Source organism: Carassius gibelio, chromosome B24, assembly GCF_023724105.1.
Source record: "Carassius gibelio isolate Cgi1373 ecotype wild population from Czech Republic chromosome B24, carGib1.2-hapl.c, whole genome shotgun sequence".
Taxonomy (NCBI): domain Eukaryota; kingdom Metazoa; phylum Chordata; class Actinopteri; order Cypriniformes; family Cyprinidae; genus Carassius; species Carassius gibelio.
This window is the reverse complement of record NC_068419.1, coordinates 6,220,383-6,243,180: the sequence shown is the minus strand read 5'-3', so window position 1 is coordinate 6,243,180 and position 22,798 is coordinate 6,220,383. Positions and strand designations below refer to the sequence as shown.

General features: G+C 36.5%; 1 protein-coding gene across 2 annotated transcripts in view; it reads right to left on the bottom strand.

The window, feature by feature from the left end:
* Positions 1 to 22,798, bottom strand: part of LOC128012962 (guanine nucleotide exchange factor VAV3) — a 73,358-nt gene that overhangs the window by 35,127 nt on the left and 15,433 nt on the right. For both annotated transcript variants that reach the window (XM_052595574.1, XM_052595573.1), the window contains exons 3-14: positions 11,127 to 11,185; positions 10,956 to 11,021; positions 9,782 to 9,890; positions 9,589 to 9,681; positions 8,612 to 8,680; positions 8,414 to 8,517; positions 8,232 to 8,331; positions 7,574 to 7,669; positions 4,254 to 4,322; positions 3,244 to 3,330; positions 2,274 to 2,359; positions 1,996 to 2,128 (exon numbers count right to left, since the gene is read on the bottom strand). In XM_052595574.1, coding sequence (XP_052451534.1) covers positions 1,996 to 2,128; positions 2,274 to 2,359; positions 3,244 to 3,330; positions 4,254 to 4,322; positions 7,574 to 7,669; positions 8,232 to 8,331; positions 8,414 to 8,517; positions 8,612 to 8,680; positions 9,589 to 9,681; positions 9,782 to 9,890; positions 10,956 to 11,021; positions 11,127 to 11,185 — 1,071 coding nt within the window. The remainder of the gene's footprint in view (positions 1 to 1,995; positions 2,129 to 2,273; positions 2,360 to 3,243; positions 3,331 to 4,253; positions 4,323 to 7,573; positions 7,670 to 8,231; positions 8,332 to 8,413; positions 8,518 to 8,611; positions 8,681 to 9,588; positions 9,682 to 9,781; positions 9,891 to 10,955; positions 11,022 to 11,126; positions 11,186 to 22,798) is intronic.

Here is a 22,798-nt window from a genome sequence, read left to right as displayed (position 1 = left end):
TCAGAGGCAAAAAACCGTGCCTCCATAAACCCGCAATGGGGGACTCCCCCTTCCGGTGCAGCAGAGCCGCAGCTCCCTTCGGATGCAGCGGGAGTCCCTCCAACAGTCGCGTCTCTTTGCCTTCTCAGCATCGGACTAGGGCTCCTCTTCCGGTGCAGCAGACCCACAGCTCCCTTCGGTCGCAGTGTGAACCCCCCATCTGAGTTATGTTGCATGCTCCACGATGGCTAGGGATCTCCCTCCCGATGGGGTACAGCCGCTGGCTCCCTTCGGTTGCATTAGGAGCCCTTCATCCGACGCGCCAAACCGCGGCTCGAATCTCATTGCCTATTTAGCATCTGACGGGGCTCTCCCTTCTGGTGCAGCAGACCCACGGCTCCCTTCGGTCGCAGTGTGAACCCCCCGTCCGAGTTATGTTGCATACTCTATGGCGGCCAGGGATCTCCCTCCCGATGGGATACAGTCGCTGGCTCCCTTCAGTCGCAGTGAGAGCCCTCCATCAGATGCAACAAACCGCGCCTCGTACTCAGCCGCAAGAGGGACTCTCCCTTCCGGTGCAGCAGAGCCGCAGCTCCCTTCGGAGGCAGCAAGAGTCCCTCATTTCTTGATATCTGGCATTGTGCTCCTCCCATAAGCGGCATGGAGGGCTCGCTGGTAAGACGTTGCGAGCCGCAGCTCTCGTCGAACACTGCACGGGCTCTCCAGGTCGCTCTGCATTTTCTTCCCAACACGCATATTTTGGGGGGCAACTAAATTTTATCTCTCTGGCTGCTGTCCTATGGCTTTAAGCTTCTTTTGGGGAGTTATTTGGGTTCGGGCTATGCTCCGGGCCCGGACCCCTCCCCCAGGACAGCACGCCAAAATATGCCTACTATTTGCCTTCAGATTAGATGTAAGGGTGAACTCGTGAAATGTGGTTTTATTAACAAAGTTCGGGAGAAGCACGATCAGATAATCATCCAATTTGGTACAGGTGCATCTCGTTTAGCTAATCATCTTATAGCACGCACGCGTATATATATCCAGTCTTCCTACCTCCTGTCCCACGACAGTTTTTCGGCAACCCTCCTCCACCCCAACTCCTCACTTCTAATCTATTTATCCCAAATTGGGATAGGGGGAGTTATTTGGGTTCGGGCTATGCTCCGGGCCCGGACCCCTCCCCCAGGACAGCACGCCAAAATATGCCTACTATTTGCCTTCAGATTAGATGTAAGGGTGAACTCGTGAACTTATTTCTGAAAGAAAGTTTAAATCAGTGCAATACTGACTTTGTAACTTGCAATAGCGAATTTACATAATGCAATTCTGAGGGAAAAAGTCAGAATTGTATGTTTATATCTAGTTATGTTGGTTTACAAATCCAAATTTGGAGATTATATCGCAATTCTGAGAAGAAGAAAAAAGTTTGAATTGCAAGATGCAAACTCTCAATTGCAAGAATTATTATTATTATTTATTTTTTTTAATTGTGAGATAAAAAGTCGCAATTAACATTTACCTGCAGTTTAAAAAATTTTCACTCATTATTATTATTATTATTATTATTAGCCAAGACTCTGACGAACAAAAACACTTTCCCTCAACAAATTTTGAGGCATCATCATTCACAAAAGAACCCTAGAGGAACCCTAATAATAATAATAGTGATGTTAACATTGCATGTGTTTACCAGCATAATTTCTCTATCTTGCACACACCCTCTCTGTCTTGAACATGTAATATTTACAGCATTATCTAACGAATAATCATCCTGGCACAGCAGCACGTAATGTAATATAACAAACAACATCATGTTTTCTAATTTAGCCGTGTCTGGTGTCGGCTGCGTTCGTTAGCAGTCGCTAGACGGTTTTTAATAGGAAACACCATCTGTGCGAACGAAAGCTGCTCTTCTGCAGTAACTGATTATGGCACGACAGCATAACAGAACATTTGCTGCCCTCGGCTTCGGTGCAGCGAACTTTGGTGGCAATTAGGAGACTGTCTGCACACCTTGCGGTTTTCTCTCTCTGAGGTTGGGTTGTTGGTGATCTTGAAGGAGTGGAGGTCAATCACCTCCTTCATCTCGTAGTTATCTCCTCGCCGTTTGCATACGATCACGGCGGCGTCGAACAGAAAGATGTGCCTGCAGCAGAAGAACGGCATAGATCAAACGAGAAGAAGAAAACACAAGAGGAGCACTTGAGGGTGACACCTTCATAACCCTTAGGCCTTAGTAAAGACCTGCGGAGTTTCAGGCTGAGCAGTATTCCACACTTTAATCATCTCACCTGTCTTGTTTGGCTCGTTTGTCGACTGAAGCTACTCGCACTTCGCTGTCACCTTTCGGTCTCCCGTAGATACGTAGAGACTGATTCTGCAGAACATAAAAATTGGTGCACATTTAATGCAGGTATGCTTGTATGCTACTTGGGGTCAATGCTCTTAAGTTAGACTCAAGTTCCACAAAACTGTCCAAAGGTTCATACTGTCTCAACTTAACTACTTTGAGCAGTGTTGGGGGAAAACTAACTAAAAGTAGGCATGCAAATCAGTGCACTGTGCAGTAGGCTGACACTATCTTGGGTGTTTTTTTTAAATAGTTCAGTTTTTCCAGGAACATACTGTACAGTAGCATTTTTTTTTTTAGCAAGTGTAGCATGAAACACATTCTTTTAACAAAACAAGCTGAGTTTGCACTGTGAAGAGAATTCATTTTAGTAAACTAAAATGGTTAATGATTCACTAATTTATTTGAAATATCTTAATGTTTTGATTGCAGTGAAATAGCTATTTTGTTAAATACTCACGTTTTAACAAATTCCTTTTTTGTATAGTTTTATAGGATGTTTAAAATAATTGAAATTGTATATACAGTAGCACAGTATATAGTTTCTATATGTAGTTTATAACATTTACTTTCAATGTATGTTTTATATGTAATTAGATTTATATATATATATATATATATATATAATGTTTTATAATGTATTTATGAACAATTAATCATTTATAATTAATAATAAAATTAGATTTTTATATATAAATATAAAGCTTATATATTCTATAATGTATATGTGTAATGTTTTATAATGTGTGTGTGTGTTCAAGGTTCTTAAAATCAATCCTTGATTAAGCAGAATCCAGATCTTTATTTATTTAGTAATGTATTTATTTTAATGTATTATTCGTTTTATTTGTATTTTTTTTTGTTAAGGGACAAATGAAACAATTAATGGCATAAAACATGATTTTGCTCACGAGGTTTTCTATAGATTTCTGGTACTGGTCGATGTCTCGGAGAGTCTCGATGTCTCTCTTCACCTCGTTGACATACTGAGCCAGATCCTATAAAGATGGAAACACAAACACAACACTAAACATTCAACACCCTGAGACTTTGACCTCACGACACACAAGAAAGTCTTTCTAGTCTTTCTAGTTGTGTGCTAAAAATAACAATACTTCCTCTCTAGCTTCCTTATTGACAATCTCGGCCCATGTGATGTTTTCAAGGGACTCATTCCCTTCTAAAAATGGCAAATAAGATTTAGCGTCTGAAAAGCGAGGCTTATTTGACAAATCTGATTCTGAACACTGTGCCTGCCGTTCCCGTGAGTGGAGTTTAGCGACTCATTCATCATCACGTATCTAGAATAATCAGAGAGTGGGGGGCTGGATCGCCCACCGTGAGGATCTTTAAAGGGGAGCACTTGAGGAGGTTAACCGCGTTAGCCCGATACCCCAATCAATGCTAAGTGGCTAATTTATCCAAATGAAATCATCACAGCCCTCGGTGCAATCTGCACAATCTTCTCAGCTTGATTTGCCTCAATTAGCAAACGGTTACCTGTCAAGATGCATTCGGCACCATCTTGATCATGTCTGAGTCAAGAGGGCCACATTGATTTTCAACGAAAGCTCTTCTTATGAAAAAGTTGATGCATGCGCACCCCAAAAAAACTAAAAGAGAAATTTGACACTGTTGTAATTTCAACTTGAACTTGATGTGTTGCTGTAGCTCAATTGATAGAGGACTGCGCTATCAAGCGCAAGGTTGTGGGTTTGATTCCCTGGGAACACATGATGTGTAAAAATTGATAGCCTGAATGCACTGTAAGTCGCTTTGGATAAAAGTGTCTGCTAAATGCGTTAATTTAAATTTAACTTGCGCAATGTGTTATTTTATGCGCTCACACTGGCCAAGACGTCTACCCAGGAGTCCCTGCAACAGACAGCTTATGAAAAGGACGTTCAAATGCTCAACTCACCTTCATGGCATCCAGCGCTTGCCGTAAATTACTTTTGTCTGTGGCATCATGGGTGTGTTTCACCAGTTCCTGTCGGGAAGAAAGCGGGATATGAGTTTCTACGGGCCGCGTCTCAGTGTCTTATTATCACCAGATGATGATGAACGCAGCAGACAGTCAGATGTACAGGAGCGAAGCCGTGCCGGAGGACATCTGTCACTCTCGCGCGCTCTCATAACTCCTACTCATCACCGTGCAGATTGTTTACCAACAAAATAGAGAGCACATTTAGATAGCAGTCATCGGAAATGCAACGTCATGCTCTAGTGTTTTAATTAAGTTCACACAACTATTAGTACTTTATTATGCAATTCTATTATTTATTTATTTCTCAATGAATTCATTTTTTTTTCATTTGATTAGAAAAGAAAAACAGCTCAATTATTGCCCTGAGATTTTTTTTTTTTTTATGCTTGCATATTTTCTACCTACACACCTATTATAAATAAAATTGCAATTTCACTTGACAGAAAAATATAATGAAGTCAAATAAATTAATAAATATACTAACCAAGGAATTGGACCCAGGAGGAATTGTTTTTATGGGATTTCCAATATTTAATATTAGCTGAGGAGGATGGTGCATTAATAAAGTGTTGATTTTTACTTGATTTCACATGTGTATTCATCAACCCTGCTCTGAAAACAAGAGGTGGCTCTGATAGAATTCAAAGAGTAAGCCAAGAATAATATAATAAACAAGCTGATTATGTGGCAACTGTATTACAATACACTGAAAATAAAAACATACACAGTATCGCATGTATTCTATCTTACTTTCTCTTTTGGGCACACACACACACACACACACACACACACCCAAGCTGAAATAATATCCCAACCTGCATCGCAGGTTCAAGAATTGAAATGAGAAGCAAAAGGTATTTGTGGGGTTGAAATTGCCTTCCTGCTCCGGGATGAAGTAAACAAGACATCTGGGCCAGTCTGTAGGATAAGGGAGGGTGCTATGAATGTCCTTTACTCGGGTCTGATAAATGGCTTCCTTTTGGCCTAAGAGATATATTGCCATCCAGCACAAGCCAAATCCCCTGCGTCAGTCAAGCTGAACCTGCGCATTATTATCAGCAGAAAGACGGACATCACCTTATTTTTCATTCTCACTTCCTTCTGCCCTCACACAGCGAGAGAGAGAGATAGAGAGAGACAGAAAGGAGGTATGACACGAACACAGAGATTACCGCAGAAATAAAATGCAGCCAATCTCTTATCCAAACGTTTGCAGAAGTCCAGGAGAATATTGTCCGGATGTGATTTCACAGGCCTGCATCACAGTATTGTACAATAATGTCACTTTGCACATTTTAATGTCTAATAACTAACCAACTGTACAAATTCTGCTCAAAATTCGTCACTCGATGTAAAAAATATTACCACTTTAAACTGATATTTATCGGCTAAGAACATTTTCCTTAAAGGCATATTTTTGTTATTTCTGTAAGTTTTACAATTATTACTTTTACAACCCCTTCTTTGTACGGTTACAGTAAAAATATAATTTTCTAAATATGGACATACTGTACACTATCATACTGCACTCTTCAGTGTCACATGATACATGGCTATTTTTGTAACCTATAACTAAAACTTTTACTATTAATAACACTGTTGTTGAAAATTGAACTATTCAAAAATATTCAAAACGTGATGCCTGAAATAATGTTAAGGCACAAAATAAATAAACTTAATAAAAATAACTTCAACCTATACATTAGTATAAAAAAAAATCCTATTTTAAAATATAAAAAAATATATATATTATAAATAATATTAAAGTAACACTAAATCCTTCAGAAATCATTCGAATAGGCCGGTTTGGTGCTCAGGAATCATGTCGTATTATTATCAAAGTTGAAACTATTTTTAATTTTTCAGAAACTTCTGAAGAATAAAAAGTTCAAAGAAAAGCATATATTTGAAATAGCAATCTAAAGGTTTAATAAAAGTATTGGTTTCTTGCACCCCATAAATAATAAATAAATACATATTTATCTAGTACAAAGACTAGATAAGATTTACAAATATTTAATTTAATTAATTTCATTTCATTATATAAATACTAGCATCCCTTATATTAGATTATTAATGAATTTTGATTATGACTCATTATGTAAAGCTGGCCTGCTCTTTCTCTCACTGGCCAAGGCTTCCTCCAGCAGAGCAAAGAGCAGAGAAAGACAGTCTGTCACACGCTAGCCTGCTCTCCAGAGGGGCAGCAGACAGACAGACGCTCTATCTGCAGCGCCTGCCTCTCTCACACACACACACACACATTCCCTAAACCCACAGCTGGCCAGATGGGCAGGGAGGTGAACTGAGCTGTGGACAGCCTTGCAGGCATGCTAAGTAGACACAAACACACACACACACACACAGAGAAAACACCTTCGCTGTTCTGTCCGCTGAGAGCCGAAAGGTTCCTGCAACAGCAGGAGGATCGCGGTGGCTTCGGTTCACACACGCTATGCACATCTCATCTCCTTCTCTCTGCTTTTCTATTTCTCTCTCACCTTCGTTCACATTTATTTCTAAATCCCCTCATAGCTGGGTCATGCAGTAGACCTAACATGTGATGGACAGAGACACACTATGAAATATTCATGCCAGTCTGCGTGAGATGTTTGTGGAATAGGGCCAGACCAAACATACAGGACTGAATAAAGCATGCTGCTCACTCATTATGTGAATTACACTGCCCCTACTGGGGGTATCTGGGATATATCACACTTCCACCTATTGGTGGATTTCAAACATGCATTATGCTGCTTCTCAGTGGAAGAGTAAAACATGGACTCCACTGCCCCTAGTGGATATCAGCAGTAAAGCAGTCATTTAAAGACAACATCAAGAACTGACCCTCTTTTTTTCAGTTTTTTACATCAGGGCACGTTAATCAGTGCATATCATTAAAGAGATAATAGATTTAGTTAGTCTAAATCTAAAAAATAAAATAGATAGAAATAATTAAATACATATACATACATATTTTTCACAAAAAAACTAATATAGATGAAAACAAAAACACAATAAAATGTAATTTTTACTAAAACTTTAACTAAATTAAAACCGAAAACAAAACAAAAGAATTCTTAAAAGTATACTCATAATAAATTAAAATGACTATATAAATGTATATATTTTTATTTAAAATAGTATCTCTAATTCTAAAATAAATCTGCTTTTTTCAGTAATCAATGCTCAGGTAAAAAAATATATATATATATATATATTATGAGCAGGAATACAGCAAAATGATGTCAGACCTGTAGAAGTAGATGATACTTCAGAACTCTCTGCATTGGAACCACCAGAAGATCTCTCAGAGTAAACTTCCCGTTATTGGCTCGTTTGGAACATAGCTGAAATTAATAATAATAATAAAAAGATTATAAAAGTAAAACACATATGTGACTGTGACATGACTGTTCTGCAAATAGATGAAGAGAGCAAAACGTTGAAATAAATGTTCACAAATGTTCTGCACCGTTCTTAACCACCAGGTGGCACTGTCTAACATCAAATAAATAGTTCCACTTCAGTTTCAGCAGTGAAACATATAACTACTTTCATAAATAATGTCATAACAAATTAATTTATGCTGTACAAAGGGTCAAAATAATGTCACTTGCTCTGTGTCATGTTCTTTAGAAATGCTACATTCTTTTTATAATGAGGGGAGACAAAATCACATAACAAAATGCAGAGTACATCCAAACCTACAATTAATTGAATGCCAATTAGATAAGCTGTATGGTTTAAATGACACCTTTTATTAAAATATTAGATCGTAAACTTTATGTTAGATAATTATTCCAGTTTCTCACAAGAAATATTTCTGCCTCTGATGCAAAAAAAAAGTATTCATGGAAAACGCACTTGTGACCCAAGATGTTTCATGAATATAGTCTGACAATGTCTTACCTCTAACATCTGCCTGACGTCCTCTCTGTTCTTACAGATGTCATCCAAAAACGCAATGGCTAATTCTACTTGACTGCAGTACTTCCCATACAGGACTAATCTATCACACAGGAAAACAGACACATGTGAGAAGGGGAAGGATGGCTTCATTCTTTTAATCGCTGAAAGGATAAATCAGTCACCTTTCTTTGTATTTTATAAAGATCTGAAACAGGTTGCTGGCGTTATGCATGATCACTGAATCCTGGACCTCTCTCAGAAGACTCATGTGCACCTTCACAAGCTCCTGGTACAATACAGAACATCAAAATATTAGGCAAAAGATAAATTACACTGTGATTCATGCTAAAAATTAGAGGTTAGAGGTGTTTGTGACTCACTGGTATATTGATGAACACTTTTTCAATCTCCACACTGGACAGTGACTGTCCCAGAGGCTTCATAAAGAACTGTGGGTGGAGGAAATAAAAACAGTTGCTATGGATAAGCTGATGCACACAATAAAGTCATATTGCAATATAATCAATCTTTGTGGAATTTTCCCTTGTTTTGATCATAGGAACTATAATAAAAAAGTAATATATTCATACTAAGATTTCAAATAAATGAACACATTTAATGATGATTTTTGAACATTTAATAATGAATATTATTATAACAAATAAATAAATAAACTACAATAAAGCTTTATTACATATATATAAAATGTAAAATATAATGATTATTTAATCCACTATGTAAATGACCATGGTTTTATTATAGCTACTACAATAAACATGTTGTATATTCATACTAATATAAAAAATCCAACTAATAAAATGTTGATAATATTATTATTAATACATAAATTGTACTACTACTGCTACTACTAATAATAATAATATGTAAATAAATAAATAAATTACAAAATAATGATACACTGTGGAAATTGACCATGATTTTACTGTATATTTATACTAAGATTTAAAATAAACATTAATAATAATAATAATGATAATTTAAGTTATAGTTTTTAAATGTGTTTTTCAAGCATTTTCAAAACTGGACATTGTTTTCAGAATTGTTGTCATTTAAATTTTTTTTTTTATGTTTTAATGTTATGATAATGCAACTGTTAACAATGGTATTTCCATTGTATATTGCCAGCAGCAATGGATATCATTGTAAAATATTGCACAGTAAGATAAATCTAAACATGGTATGATTGATTTGACGAATGATTCATCCATGATTTGACCTGTGGTTACTGTGGTTTTTTTACAAATGATGTGTTCATTACATCTAGCAGATCTCATACACAGAACTAAAGCTTTAATATTACAGCAGGTCTGACTGTGCAGCTCTAAAGAGGCCTCACCTTCTCTATGGAGTCCAGCGTCTCTGTGTATTTCTCCTCAGTCTGCTTGATTTCCATCAGACAGCAGCTTCTGATGTCCGTCTCGACCTGTTTCTGTAGTTACAGCAGCACGAGAGTGAAACAGAGAGCGTTTTAGGACTTGCAACCTAAAGCACGGTTATATACGCTGTATAACGCCTTTCAGTGAACTCACCTGCGGTTGTACCAGCTCGACCTTCATCAGGTCTTCATACACCTCTCCTCCCTCATCATCATCATACACACAGTCATAGAGATCTTCCTCATCCTCAACACCATTCTCACTGAGACACACAGACCAACGACATTCAGAGCTTCTCCAAAGGTTTTAGTTTAGTATATACAATTACTATCTGGCTACAGTTAGTTTACAGTAAGCAGAAAGAAATAGATGGACGCTGAAACACAAAACCCCGAGAGGACATCAAGACATGTTCAAATGCTTCAGCATATTCAATATGCTGGAGGAAAAAAAAGACTTCTTCTAGAAACTGCTTTTAAAGGATAATGTTTCCCTCTTCTAAATGAAACGCACGGTTTTCAGCTACAGCACAAGCATGAGCCAAGAGACTTTCCAGCTGAGTCAGGCCTTAAAATCACTCAGATATGTTCTCCAGATGGGTGTAAAAGAGAACGACAGAGAGACAAACTGTGTTGATTTCTTTTCCTAACCATGTCTGCAGTTCAAATCTATTACAAAAGGCCTTGAAGGAAAAAGTCTCTCTCTGACAGGGATAGAATCGTACAGGCACATCACCCTCCAGGGAAAAGCACTCAACAAACACGTTTCATATGAACAAACCATCACATCTGCTAGAGGGCCTTGTTTATGTGTGGCTAAGAAACAGATGTGATGAGGTCAAACCAACACATAGTGACAGCAGCATCCATATTTGCGAAGCATAATATCAAATCCTCTAGCTTGTCATATGAGGAGAACAGACATTTATGCTGATGCTACTTGTTGGCCTACTCGACGGCCTGTTACTTCGCTGTTATTGCTCAGAAGCAGTAGTTATCGGTGACTAGATATAGATTTTTAACTGAAAATAAGAACGGAATTTAATCAAATACAAATCTGTGATCTCATATGTAAGAGTGAAATGTAGTGCACTCATAATCGAGAGATTAAGAAAGTATTACAGTTCTTAAATTCAACTTAAGATTGCCACTTTCTGACATTTAAAGAGACAGTATATTATAAAGACAAAGTATTTTTTAACACATATGTAAGTGCGTGACATGTTAACCTCAGCCTGAGGCCCCTATATCTAACAGAGAGACTGCAGTGAGCCAAAGGTTAAACGATCAGGAGGAAGAGAAACACTGGAAGCAGAAAAATGACTCACTCTATCAGATCCTCTAGATGGTTATAAATGTCTTCGTCCTCAACACTCTCTTCTGTGGGAAACGGCCTAGAATAGAAAGAGAGAGAGGCAGAGAGAGCGATAAAATATGAATTTTTTATCCGCTGCGCTCTTAAAATAGGTATAATTATTCATTTCTTCTTTTTCAAATACCTTATTCCAGTCTGCTGTGCAATGTGTGTATGAGAGAGTTTGGACAGTGTGTCCATAACCTTAGAGAAAAATAGAAGAAAGATAATGATTATTTATTAAGTAAGGGATTGTATTATAATCAGACAGTTATTATTGTTAACTACACTGCTACTTACTAAATAAATGGATGTGAAATATTGTTTAAAGCGGAAAATATATTACATGAGAAGAATGAGACAATATGAAACTGCCACAGATTTGCAAGATATTCACCGACTGGGACTGTAATATTATTATGCAGTTTATACAAAATTATCTGACCACCAAATTTCAACATTATCAATCAGAATTAAGCCATGTAAAAATGAATATTATATATATATATATATATATATATATATATATATATATATATATATATATATATATATATATATATATATATATATATATATATATATATATATATATATATATATATATATAGCATGAACATAAAATGTGGTGCATCAGTAACACAGTCATTTATATGCATTTAAATATGAATAGTCCTATTTATTTTCATTATAAAATACCCATCAATTATTAGAAAGGAAATTTGTTTGTAAATGTTAATGGTGAAAGACATGATATACAAAGATTTAAATTCATGGTCTTTAGTTTAAAAAAAAAAAAAAAAAAAAAAAAAACAGAACCTCAAGATTAGTACCAGCAGAGGTCACTGTGCATCAATGAAATTGATCTTGTAGGCTCTGTTATCACCAAGAGTGTTCAAGCTAATAAGCAACTCTTCATATCATTAAAATCAACACTTCCTGATCAGGTCATTCACAGGTGTGCATTCAAATGCAAACAGACACAAACCTGGTCAAACAATTATATGTAGCTACAATTATAGCACAGTCAAAAATCACCAGCTGACACTAAAACATCAAATCTGTGCCTTTCTAGACTGCATAATTTTCAGCTGTATTCAGATTTCCATATCTATGATGAGCACATGGGTAATTTGTGCATTTGAACTCTTGGCGCCTGGGGAAGATGTGTTCAGAAATCAATTGCAATCACACTGGCTTAGCTGAACTCTGCCGTGTGCACGCCACGGCAACTGAATCACAGTATGAATACAGAGCACAGACTGAGACTTTGTAGATTCAGTCTTTCAAAGAGATCTGATCCAACTCATTTGAGCTTTTATGCAGCCAGCCTGGCACGTTAAGGGGAAATAACTTATTATAATCAATCTGCATTGTTGGGGAACCAGTCAGTATGGCCTTTTAGGAACAAATGTGTCCGTTTTGAACCTGAAAACCTTCACTTTCTGTGCATTTCCCACAAGAAAAACAAATATAAAAAGGCTTTACATTTTGTAATCAATATGTTTTAATGGTTTAACCATTGAATGGTTCTTCAGTGCAACACAAAAGCAGAAGTTTAAAGGAAATCTGAAATAAATTGGAAAAATTTAGCTTTACATCACTTGCTCTCCGTTAATTCATCTACAGTGAATGGGTGCTGTCAGAATGAGAGTCTAAACGGCTGATTAAAAACATCACAATAATCCACACAAGTTCAGAAGCCATGGTTCATAAACTGATGGAGCCTTGTGAATTACTTTTGGATTATAATTGTGATGTTTTTATCAGCTGTTTCAACTCTCATCCTGACGGCACCCATTCACTGCAGAGGAGCCATTGGTGAGAAAATGATGAAAAATTTCTCCAAATCTGTCTAAACAAGAAAACAAACTGTACATCTAAATATTGGATTGTCATCTAAATGTTAAACAATGTTCACAATGTTCTTTTGCAATGAAATCTAATGGTGACCTGGGGCTTTCAAGTTCCAAAAATGACAAAAAAATACTATAAAAGTACTACAAAAGTGGCATAAAAGTAGTTAATTGACCAATTCACTACTTTCCAAGTCTTCTGAAATTACAAAATAGATTTTAAGCAACCTGGACTATTTTTTATGTTGTTGTTTTTTTTTTTTTTTTTTTTTTTTTGATTGACAGCCTAAATTCAGTTTTATTGAATGCACAAGAGCAGCACAAACATTCCGTTTAACGTTTCTTTTTGTGCTTTAAAAGATAAATCATATAAGCTTGTAAGAAAATAATGGTGTTTTTCTTCCTGTCACTTCACCCAAAAACGCACGTTGGCGGCATATGAAACTGTCTGTCTATCTGTTCGTTCATGTCATATACGTTCTGTTTGGGAAATCTCGGCTGGGATTTCCACCCTCCCACCCTCATATCTGCACCTCGCTATATTGTAACACTTACGCTTCAGAAAGTAAATTACGCGATTTGTATTCAAGCCTATCACGGTATGTTCCAACAGGTCTGACAGTAAACACGCTGAAAATGTAGTGTTACGCTTTTCACAAATACTGGATGCAGACAGATAAGCGCTGATAGAAGACACACAGGAAATTATAATACAGTTAAAAGAGATGGATGGCTTGTCTGGCCCCCTGTTCAGGCGAGGAGCTGTACACTTCAGCTAAAACAAACTGAGAAAACCTCAAAGGTGCAAGTGTTCATTCTGGATAACAACCTTTCACTGTGTTTCTCATTAACAGCACACAACAGGAAGACCGAAAATGGAGCTGGTGTAAACTAAGCAATGGTTACTTTCACTTTCAAGAGGTAATGGACCATCAGGCCATCTCTCGTCGTTGCAAAAAAATAGCACAGAGCATTTTTTGACCATAAATTGAAACCTTTCGAAGTGTGCTAGGGAAAAGTGCCTGACATGCTACTTTTAGAAAAGAGAAGATGCATTGAGAATTTAAGGCGGACGGACCATCAAAATAGAACAAATGGATAAAACACAGAGGGAAAAGCCCCTTTATTTCCAGGATCTAATTGCATAAGGGCTTACATAACACGACGAAGAAGAGGAAAAGGATGGAACTGTTGCTAACAGGTGGTGTGTGCTTCAAAGAGCCCATGTAAACCCAGCAAAAGTGAGTCAGGGTTATCCTCAGACTGTTTCCTGAGGATAACAATAACTGTGGGAATATTTCCCTCTGCGAATATTCAAGCGGTTGTCTCTGAAATACAATTGCTCTGTTTCTTTAAAAAGTGTAAATGAAAGGTTTTTTTTTTTTTTAGGTTGGTTTGCAGATGCAGATTCACTGAAGTGACAGAGAAAAGATTTCGGTATGACTCTTTAAGTGTGCTAAGTGAGTCTGTTGGAGTCCAGTTTCATATTCTAAAAAACATTGTGGCTTTTCTCCTATTTATAATTCAGCACACAAAGATTTCGTGAGAACAGAGAAATGAGAGAGCGCAAATGTATTCAGTCATTCTTCGCAGAAATTTTTAATCAGATTAAATTAGATCACAAGTTCCTTAAAAACATGTTAATATTAAAAACTATTTAGCATTTATGGGTCTTAACGATGAAAATCTAATATATAAAATATATAAAACATTTTCATGTATTATTAGACCAGATTAGATATTTATTCATGTCTTAAGCCATGTTTTATTAGTCTTTAATTATTACATTAATATAATATTAAATGAAAATAAGAATATATGAACTGATGTGTAGCGGCTACACAATAAATGGCATGAAATATTTATTAGAGGAATATTCATAGTACATGAGAAGAAAGCAAGAAAGAGACAAGAAGAATCTACTACAGATTTTTGCAGACTAGGTCAATGGTCAATTATACAATTCAGTGGTCATTACACAAAAATCTATTTAGTAAGTAGCAGTATTCACTTTTTAAGTCCTATAAATGGCTTTTAATAATAAATTAAGTTGTTTTCTACTCCCCTTTTTTACTTTAAATATATGTATATGTATCAGGCAGTGTGAACATATAATACAAATCATTTGGACAGTCAATGGAAAATCTGCCTCACAATGCCAGATTTCCTGACGTCAGCTGAACTAAGTGGGCTGCAAGCTGAAGTTCAAGTAATTAACACACATTAAGGTACCACCGTCTCCGTTATTGAATCAAAGGCAACAGGTCCAGGGACTTTTACCGATGTGTTTAAACACCATCTGATTAAAACAAATACGTCAACCTCTAGTCAGTGAAAGAAGGTGTTTAAGCTAGAAAATATAGACCTAGACTGTCAGCATTAGAGGGTTAGACTAAATGCTATATTATTATATTAAGACATTATGTAAAACATGTCTAAACACAGATTGATTTAGAGGGTTTAAAACTACACTAGGTCATTTTAAAAGCAAATGATACCATATTTGTGAAAAGTGCCACCCATATATCATCTCCCATCTATCATCAAAGTGCAAGTGCATGTTTCCTGTCTGTCTCTTGTCTTGTCTTTATCTGTCTCAAGTACAGAGCTTGACACAGATCAGATAGTCCTTGTCTGGCATCAGCAGCCTACAAGGTCACTGGCAAGATCCTTGCAGGTGTACAGACACACAAATGCACGCACGGATGCACAAGTACAAACACTTTCATATTTACTGGAAAGCCAATTAATATGCAAATATTAGGCAAGTATTTAAAGCTATGTAAAGCATAAGAAGCACCCACACATGGAGTGTGTATGTAACAGGCAGTGGGAGGAATATTTGGATGCTTTCCTTCTACAATAGTCCTGTCTGAGTAAGACAATAATATGCAAAAAGTAACAAACAGTAAAGTTTATTTGCAATAAATAAAAGAAATAAAAAAATTATCATTCACTCTGGATGCTCTTTTTATTTACTGTATTTTGCGGTACCCCATGTAGTTTTATGAATACTCATTTACAGAATGCATTTACGTGTGCATCATTTTTGAATCACTCTTGTACTTTGCAACCAGTTAATTAAAAAATACTCATGCTCATGTTTCAACTTATTGATTTATCAAGATCAATATTTCAGGTTAAAATGTAGATATGAATGCAAATGGGAAGAGTGGAGCAAGGTACTAGCAACACTAAATTGTTCTGACTTATTTTAAATGTATTTTAAATTGTTAAATACAATTTAGAAGGAATTAATTTAAATTATAAAACGAACAACAAAAATATGTTTTTAGGGCCTTTGAAATATGTTTTATTATTTTACATTGTATTTTATTTTTCATACATTTTGTGGTTTTGTTTCGATTTTTCAGGATTCAATCAAAAAGCATGAATAGTCAATTCATGAGACTACAGCGACTTAATAATTCCTTAAAAAAAAAATTCAATAACAGTCCCTATGTATTAATAATTTTTTTGTGCTCACTGCATTCTGATTCAAAATAAAATCATGCATAAAATAATGCACTTTTTTTTCAGACTGAAACTTCTTGAATCTAATCTTGAAACTTGTTTATATTTTGCCATATACTTCAGCCATTTCATAACAGTTTTATCTTTCACATAAAACACAGACCTCAGAGAAAGTTTACATACTGTGTAAAATCTTAAATTTGACTGTAAAAAATGGTGCACATCTCCCTGAAACTGTTATCCATAATGACACTGTACTGTACTGTACTGTAAGAGTGAATGTTTAATTATGAGCCTCAATCAGATGTTAAAGTCCCCCAGCAGCCTTTGTGGTCTATTTCTGTGTCTCTGTTTAAAAGCAGACATGCATTGTTTCATATAGACTCAACTAAGAGACCATTATGGCTCACAGACTTTTATAGCCACTCTTTTATCTCTCCCTCTTTGCGGTTTTCCTGAAGCCACGTTCCTAAAGCATTCCTTACTTTTAGATTCCAGAACAGTGCTTATGGATCACTGGAGCTTAATATAATGCCATCCAGAGATCTCAGAGGAACTCTGACTGACACTGGTATGGAAGCTGTTTATTGGGTCCCGTGACTATCAAGGTGATATGTAACATGACAATGAAATTAATTTTTAATCCAGTTATATTTTTTACAATTTTTATGCAGATTAATTATTCATTTTACTCATCAGTGCTTTCATGGCTGTACCATAATTAAAGCAGAGCTCAGACAGAGTACAATACAGCCTTATGAATAAATCCACAGCAGCTGAAAGCAGAATACACTTACAGATGTTTTAACCTGAGGAATGACATGACCAGCCAGAAAGAGGGGTCTGTAGTGACTGAAAATTATTGGCAGTCATTTGCATATTTAAAAACACTCATTTGTTTAACTCCATTTATAGATATTCGGGCCATAAACAGAGAGACAGCTTTCTTCAACACTCATTGTCCACAGCCCTCAAAGCTCACACTGAAAGTTCCCATTCAAAATGTGTGCTTTCAACAAAAAAACTTAGTAATGGAATATATATAACACTAAAATTACTTTCTGACTTAATGATCAAGTCAGATTTGTTCATATTTACAGCATTTCATCACTTGCACTCTAACTCTGCAGTGAATGGGTGCCGTCAGAATGAGAGTCCAAACAGCACAATAAACTTGAGAAGCAAAATGCTGCGTGCTTGTAACAAATTCAAACCGTTGCTTCTGACAAACCAAATACAAACCCTCTACATAATATTGCCTTCTTTAGTGAAAAAAAGTCATCTTGACTGACTCAGGAGAGAAATATGCACAGATCAAACACAGTTATAATATAAATTAAAATGATATCATTCGAAACAGTGGATTTTGATGTGAGAGGACAACAGGGGATCGACTTTTTCACTTAAGGAAGCATCATTATGGATTATGGTGTTTTTCCCAACAGTTATGCCGGAATGATAGATTTGTTTCTTACAAACACACATATTTTCACTTCATTAACTGATGGCCTGGATGTTATTGTGATGTTTTTATCAGCTGTTTGGACTCTAATTCTGACTGCGCCAATTCAGAGGATTAATTGGTAAGTAAGTGATAATACTAAATTCCTTCAAATCTGTTCCGATAACCTCATCTACATCTTGGATGGCTTAAGAGTGTGCAGATTTTGAGTGATCTATTCCTTTAATAATAAAGGAGGGCTACAATGGTATTTTATGTATTCAGAGTTGTTCACAGTGTTAAAGAGATGGATTCTCAAGCTAAACATGGCCAAAGTTGTAAAAAACAATTTGGACGAATGACGGAGAATTTCTGTGCTGAAAATCTTACTTCTGGGTTGGTACAAGTAAGCACGACTGTATCAGATTTCTGTATTTTGTTGGAAATCAGCACATAAGTGAATATGTGTTAATGTAAACAACACGAAACATCAGTATTATAGCTCCGCCCATGGCACGCCTCCAGGAGCTCAGCTTTTTCCAGAGAGAATCGGAAAGCTGTATTTTTCTTTTATAAATATGATAAAACTATAGACATTTTGAATATATGAAGGATGCAGTGCTACTCTATAGGTACTCAAGATTAACATGAGATTAGGTGAAACTGTGTATGTTATATACCCTTTAAGATTGATCATTTTATATAACCTTTTGTTCCACAAAAGAAATAAAAACTTCTGGCTTTTTAACACTGATCCTATTCCCAACAGTTCATCTGAACATCTGCAGATCGATTCCTTAGCAAGACAAAAACATAAACTTCACGAACAGGATGAAATTTACTTTCTGGCCTTTAAGACTGTGTATGCAATACCACAGTTTTTGGCCAGTTCATCTTAATCTCTACGCCAATCTTCTAGGAGATAAAAACAACACTGCACAGGAAGAACCGGTGCTCATGTGGAACCATATTCACAACAAGTCCTGAGTTATATTGTGCTGAAAACCCCAACGCTAACACTGATCTAAGCCAGGTGGATCCCACTTGAGAGGAAACAGCTGCTTTTATGACCTACTTAATGATCTCAGCTCATTGCTGTACTTCTTATGAAAAATTCTAATTTTCTTGTAACGTGAATCAGATTTAAACAGTATTTCATATCAGACAGCACACGTTAGTCATAATAGGGAACCTCACGAACTCAAGATCTTTATCAGAACGTGAAAATGATAACTTGGAAACAGTATTTCTCAGTGTTTCACATCCAACCGAAACTCCTCTGTAATTCCTCAACCGTGAAGAAAACATACAGCTTCTCCAACACTCACACACTGCCCACACATCCGAGAGGATTAGTCCTCCTGCGCCCCGAGAGCCGGCATCCTTCAGCTTCGACAAAAATAGGAACCTTATTTAAAATATTCAAAGCAAGTGGAATCTCAACTGAATGTCACCTGATGACAAAACCTGTATTGTGTTCGCTTCTGCTTTGATGACATCACTGTGCTTTTGATAAAAATGAGACGCATTCGTTCTAAATTTCTTCAGACAGTGTGGACCCTGGATGACTAGCCCATGGTCATTGATTGTAATACATTCCATAGTGTTGTGTTTTAGGGTTGAAGGAAATGTCCATAAACTTTAAGTTTACATACTTCTTCAATGTACTAGTAATTTTATGTCATGGCATTATCTGGTTATTTATGGATTATTGTTATTTATTTATTTTTTACAGTGTGATGCTAATTATATGCATTTAATTTCAACTTATCAGTAGGATAAACAAAAGTTTTGCAGTTGATTTAAACAAAGTGAAGACTTAAGCCCCGTTCACACCAAGAACGATAATTATAAAGATAACTATAAAGATAACGATATTAGCATCCACCCCAGCGAACGATATCGTCTGTTTATTCTGAGCGCATGTGCGTCTGCCGCTTTAAATCCTCGAGCTCGTTTATAGCAGGGCGGATTCTGATTGGATGTCAATGTTTGTATCGTTCATCAGCTGGAAAAAAATCGTTCTGAAAATGATTCCAACCATACCGTTACTCTATGCCTTTATCGTTATAGTTGTAGTGTGGAATCTGCTATTCTTTAATATTAAGAACGATTTTTAGAACTATATCTTTATTGTTATCTTTATAGTTATCGTGCTTGGTGTGAACGGGCCTTTACATGTTTCACTGAATTATGTAACAAATAATCACATATATCAATATTTGGAGCCCATAAACAATTGTATTGTAAAGCATATTATGTGGTTAATAAACAATATCACACGTATTTGAAAAATTCACAAATGATTTTTTTTTTAAACACGTTGACGAGTGTGATATTAATTTTAAACAACTTTAAAATTGAGTAACCTAAATTTAAATTTTAAGTTTACTTTGTTTTGAGAAAATGATTCATCCTGAATAAATCAGTGTTTTTGAACAAATTGTTTCAGTTGATTAAATGATTCAATGACTAACTAATCACTCAATGATAAAGGCACAGAGAAATGATATCGTTGGAATCACTTTCAGAACGATTTTTTTCAGCTGATGAAAGATAAAAACATTGGCAGCTAATCAGAATCCATCCTGCTATCATGAGATGGAGTTATGAAACTATGCTGAAATATTGCGTGCATGTATTATAATCCATGTACTGTAGACTCAAAACTAAAGATCCTAAAAAAATCTGTTCCTGGTTCGAGTGCTTATGAAAGTTTTACTGGAGGACTCTTTAAAAGGCCTTGGGAGGACATCTTTTCTAAAGCACACAGCTTTGAGCTCCACTGAAGCTGGTGGGATTCAAACAGATGGCTCGGGGTGCACAGGAAAAGGAAAATCTCTACAAACAAAAATATCTCTAATTGGCTTTAAAAATGACACCTTCGGTATAAAAGCCTCTCAATGCCATGCTTCCAAAGATCAAACATCTCATAACAGCTCCAAGCACAATTCGGCTTTTGTGTTTTCATACCAAGCGCCCACTACAGACTGAAAAAATCAGTCGTTGCAGCCCACTAGAAGAGATATAAGAGTGTGCAGCTTGAACATTATGTGTAAATAGGACACTACAGTGCTACAAAGTGTTTGATGTTTGCAGATCTCTACACAGGACCCTCAGCGGTTATGAGGAGAATGTTAGACACGCTCTGCAAAAAGCCCCATCTGTTACAGCGCTGACCACAGCAAGGAACCCAGCACACCAAAACACACACCTGCCTTTCATCTTCACCGTGAGAACCACCGGAGGGAAAACAAGCAGATTTAGCCATTCTGGTTTTCAGGATGTTTCTGAAACATTAATCATGAAAAGAAAAAAAGGACTGCAAGATTTAAACTCAGAGAAAAAAGAAAAAAATGATGATATGCAATCTTAGAATTCTGAGGAAAAAATGGAGAATTATAAAATAAAAAATAGTTATTACCTTTTTTATTTTTTATTTCATGGTGGGAAAAATCTTAGAATTATAAGACAGAAAGTCTGAATTGTGAGAAAAACATCAATTCTGATTTTAAATCTTGCAACTCATATGTTAAAACATATGTTTTTCATTACATTAAAGGCAGTGTGACAGTAATCGAGTCCAATTTTTCAAGAGCCATTTTCATCCAATGACAGTAGATGTGTTAAAGGGTCTTGGTCTCAGGAAGGGTTTGGTGTTTAAACACACACCCTCCCCCTCCATCATGGGGCCTCAGGAGTCGACCACAGGAAGCAAGAGTAAGCTCGCAACTCAACCTTCAGGGAACGCCACGTAGTAAAAGGTCGACGAGTCAGGAAAGAGGAAGTGTGAATGCTTTCCAGCAGTTAACAGCTCTCTGTTCGAGGGCATGTGACTCTGTGAATAGGGTTAGACAGCCAAGCAGACAGAAACACAGACAGACAGACAGAGACAACCAAACAACCAGGAGAGTAGCTTCTACCAGAGGCCTGATGAAACCACTGCATTTGTGGACTCTTCTGCAAACATAGATTTGCACAATTATATAAGAATAAAGTTTGTGTGTGTGTGTGTGTGTGTGTGTTTGCACTTTTGATTTTTGTTTCCACATATACACATATTAGTATTTGGTTGCACTTTCATACAGTATCTTCCCTATGAGATCCAAATACAATAAAATATGTGCTGCTAGAATTGCCCTATTCTCGGCACAGTTCAGGGGGAGTGTGGAGATCATCAATGCGTGTCTTTCTAAAGACCCTCGAGGAGAGTCAGAGCACTTGACACACGCCTCCTCATATGGTGTGTGTGTGTGTGCTGTGTTCTCATTCTGAGAGCCCAACACTTCACATCACTGCATACTCTCGACTAACAGCAGATGTCAGATGCTGTAGTTCCTCTTAAAGAGCTCTGACACATCCCAACATTACACCCCTCAGGCCTGAACTGCTTCTAACACCCAACTAAACAATGATTCCTGGGTATCATCATTCAGAGTAACATATCTTACACTCTGTGGTGTGATTGCATGGCCTGTAGCACCTGCTAACACCTGCACTTGTTTCCAGTACAGTCTGTTGTTAGCATATGTTGCTAAGCTAACATTTTACTCTGACAGGCACGAACTATCAATTTCAATTAGACAGAACTAGTTTTCTGACATATTTATAATTACAACTTATCTTATTTTTTTTTTCACCGAGTTTGTTCAATCTGCAAAGGTTACAACCTTTTTATTTGCTAACAATTTTAGTGTCAACTTCTGAAGCATCTTACACATCAGAAGTGTGCCGGGGTTACCTTAAAATAGGCAGTACAATAGGTTTTGACAGACAGACAGACCACCACCACCCCCCTCACATTCTGCTACAACATCCACTTAGCATCCATTATTGAAAAACCCGTCACTTGATACTCGATAAAAGCCACATCCGCTCATAAACAAGAGCCTTGAAGGGCACTTCATCTAACACACGTTTGCAGGTCTATATTTATAGACTTAATTGTGCATTCATTGTTCATATAATGATAAAATGTAGTAAGGACAGAGACAAATAAAGAGAGAGAGACAAGCTGGCAAAGTGAGAGCAGCTATTGATTTCTGT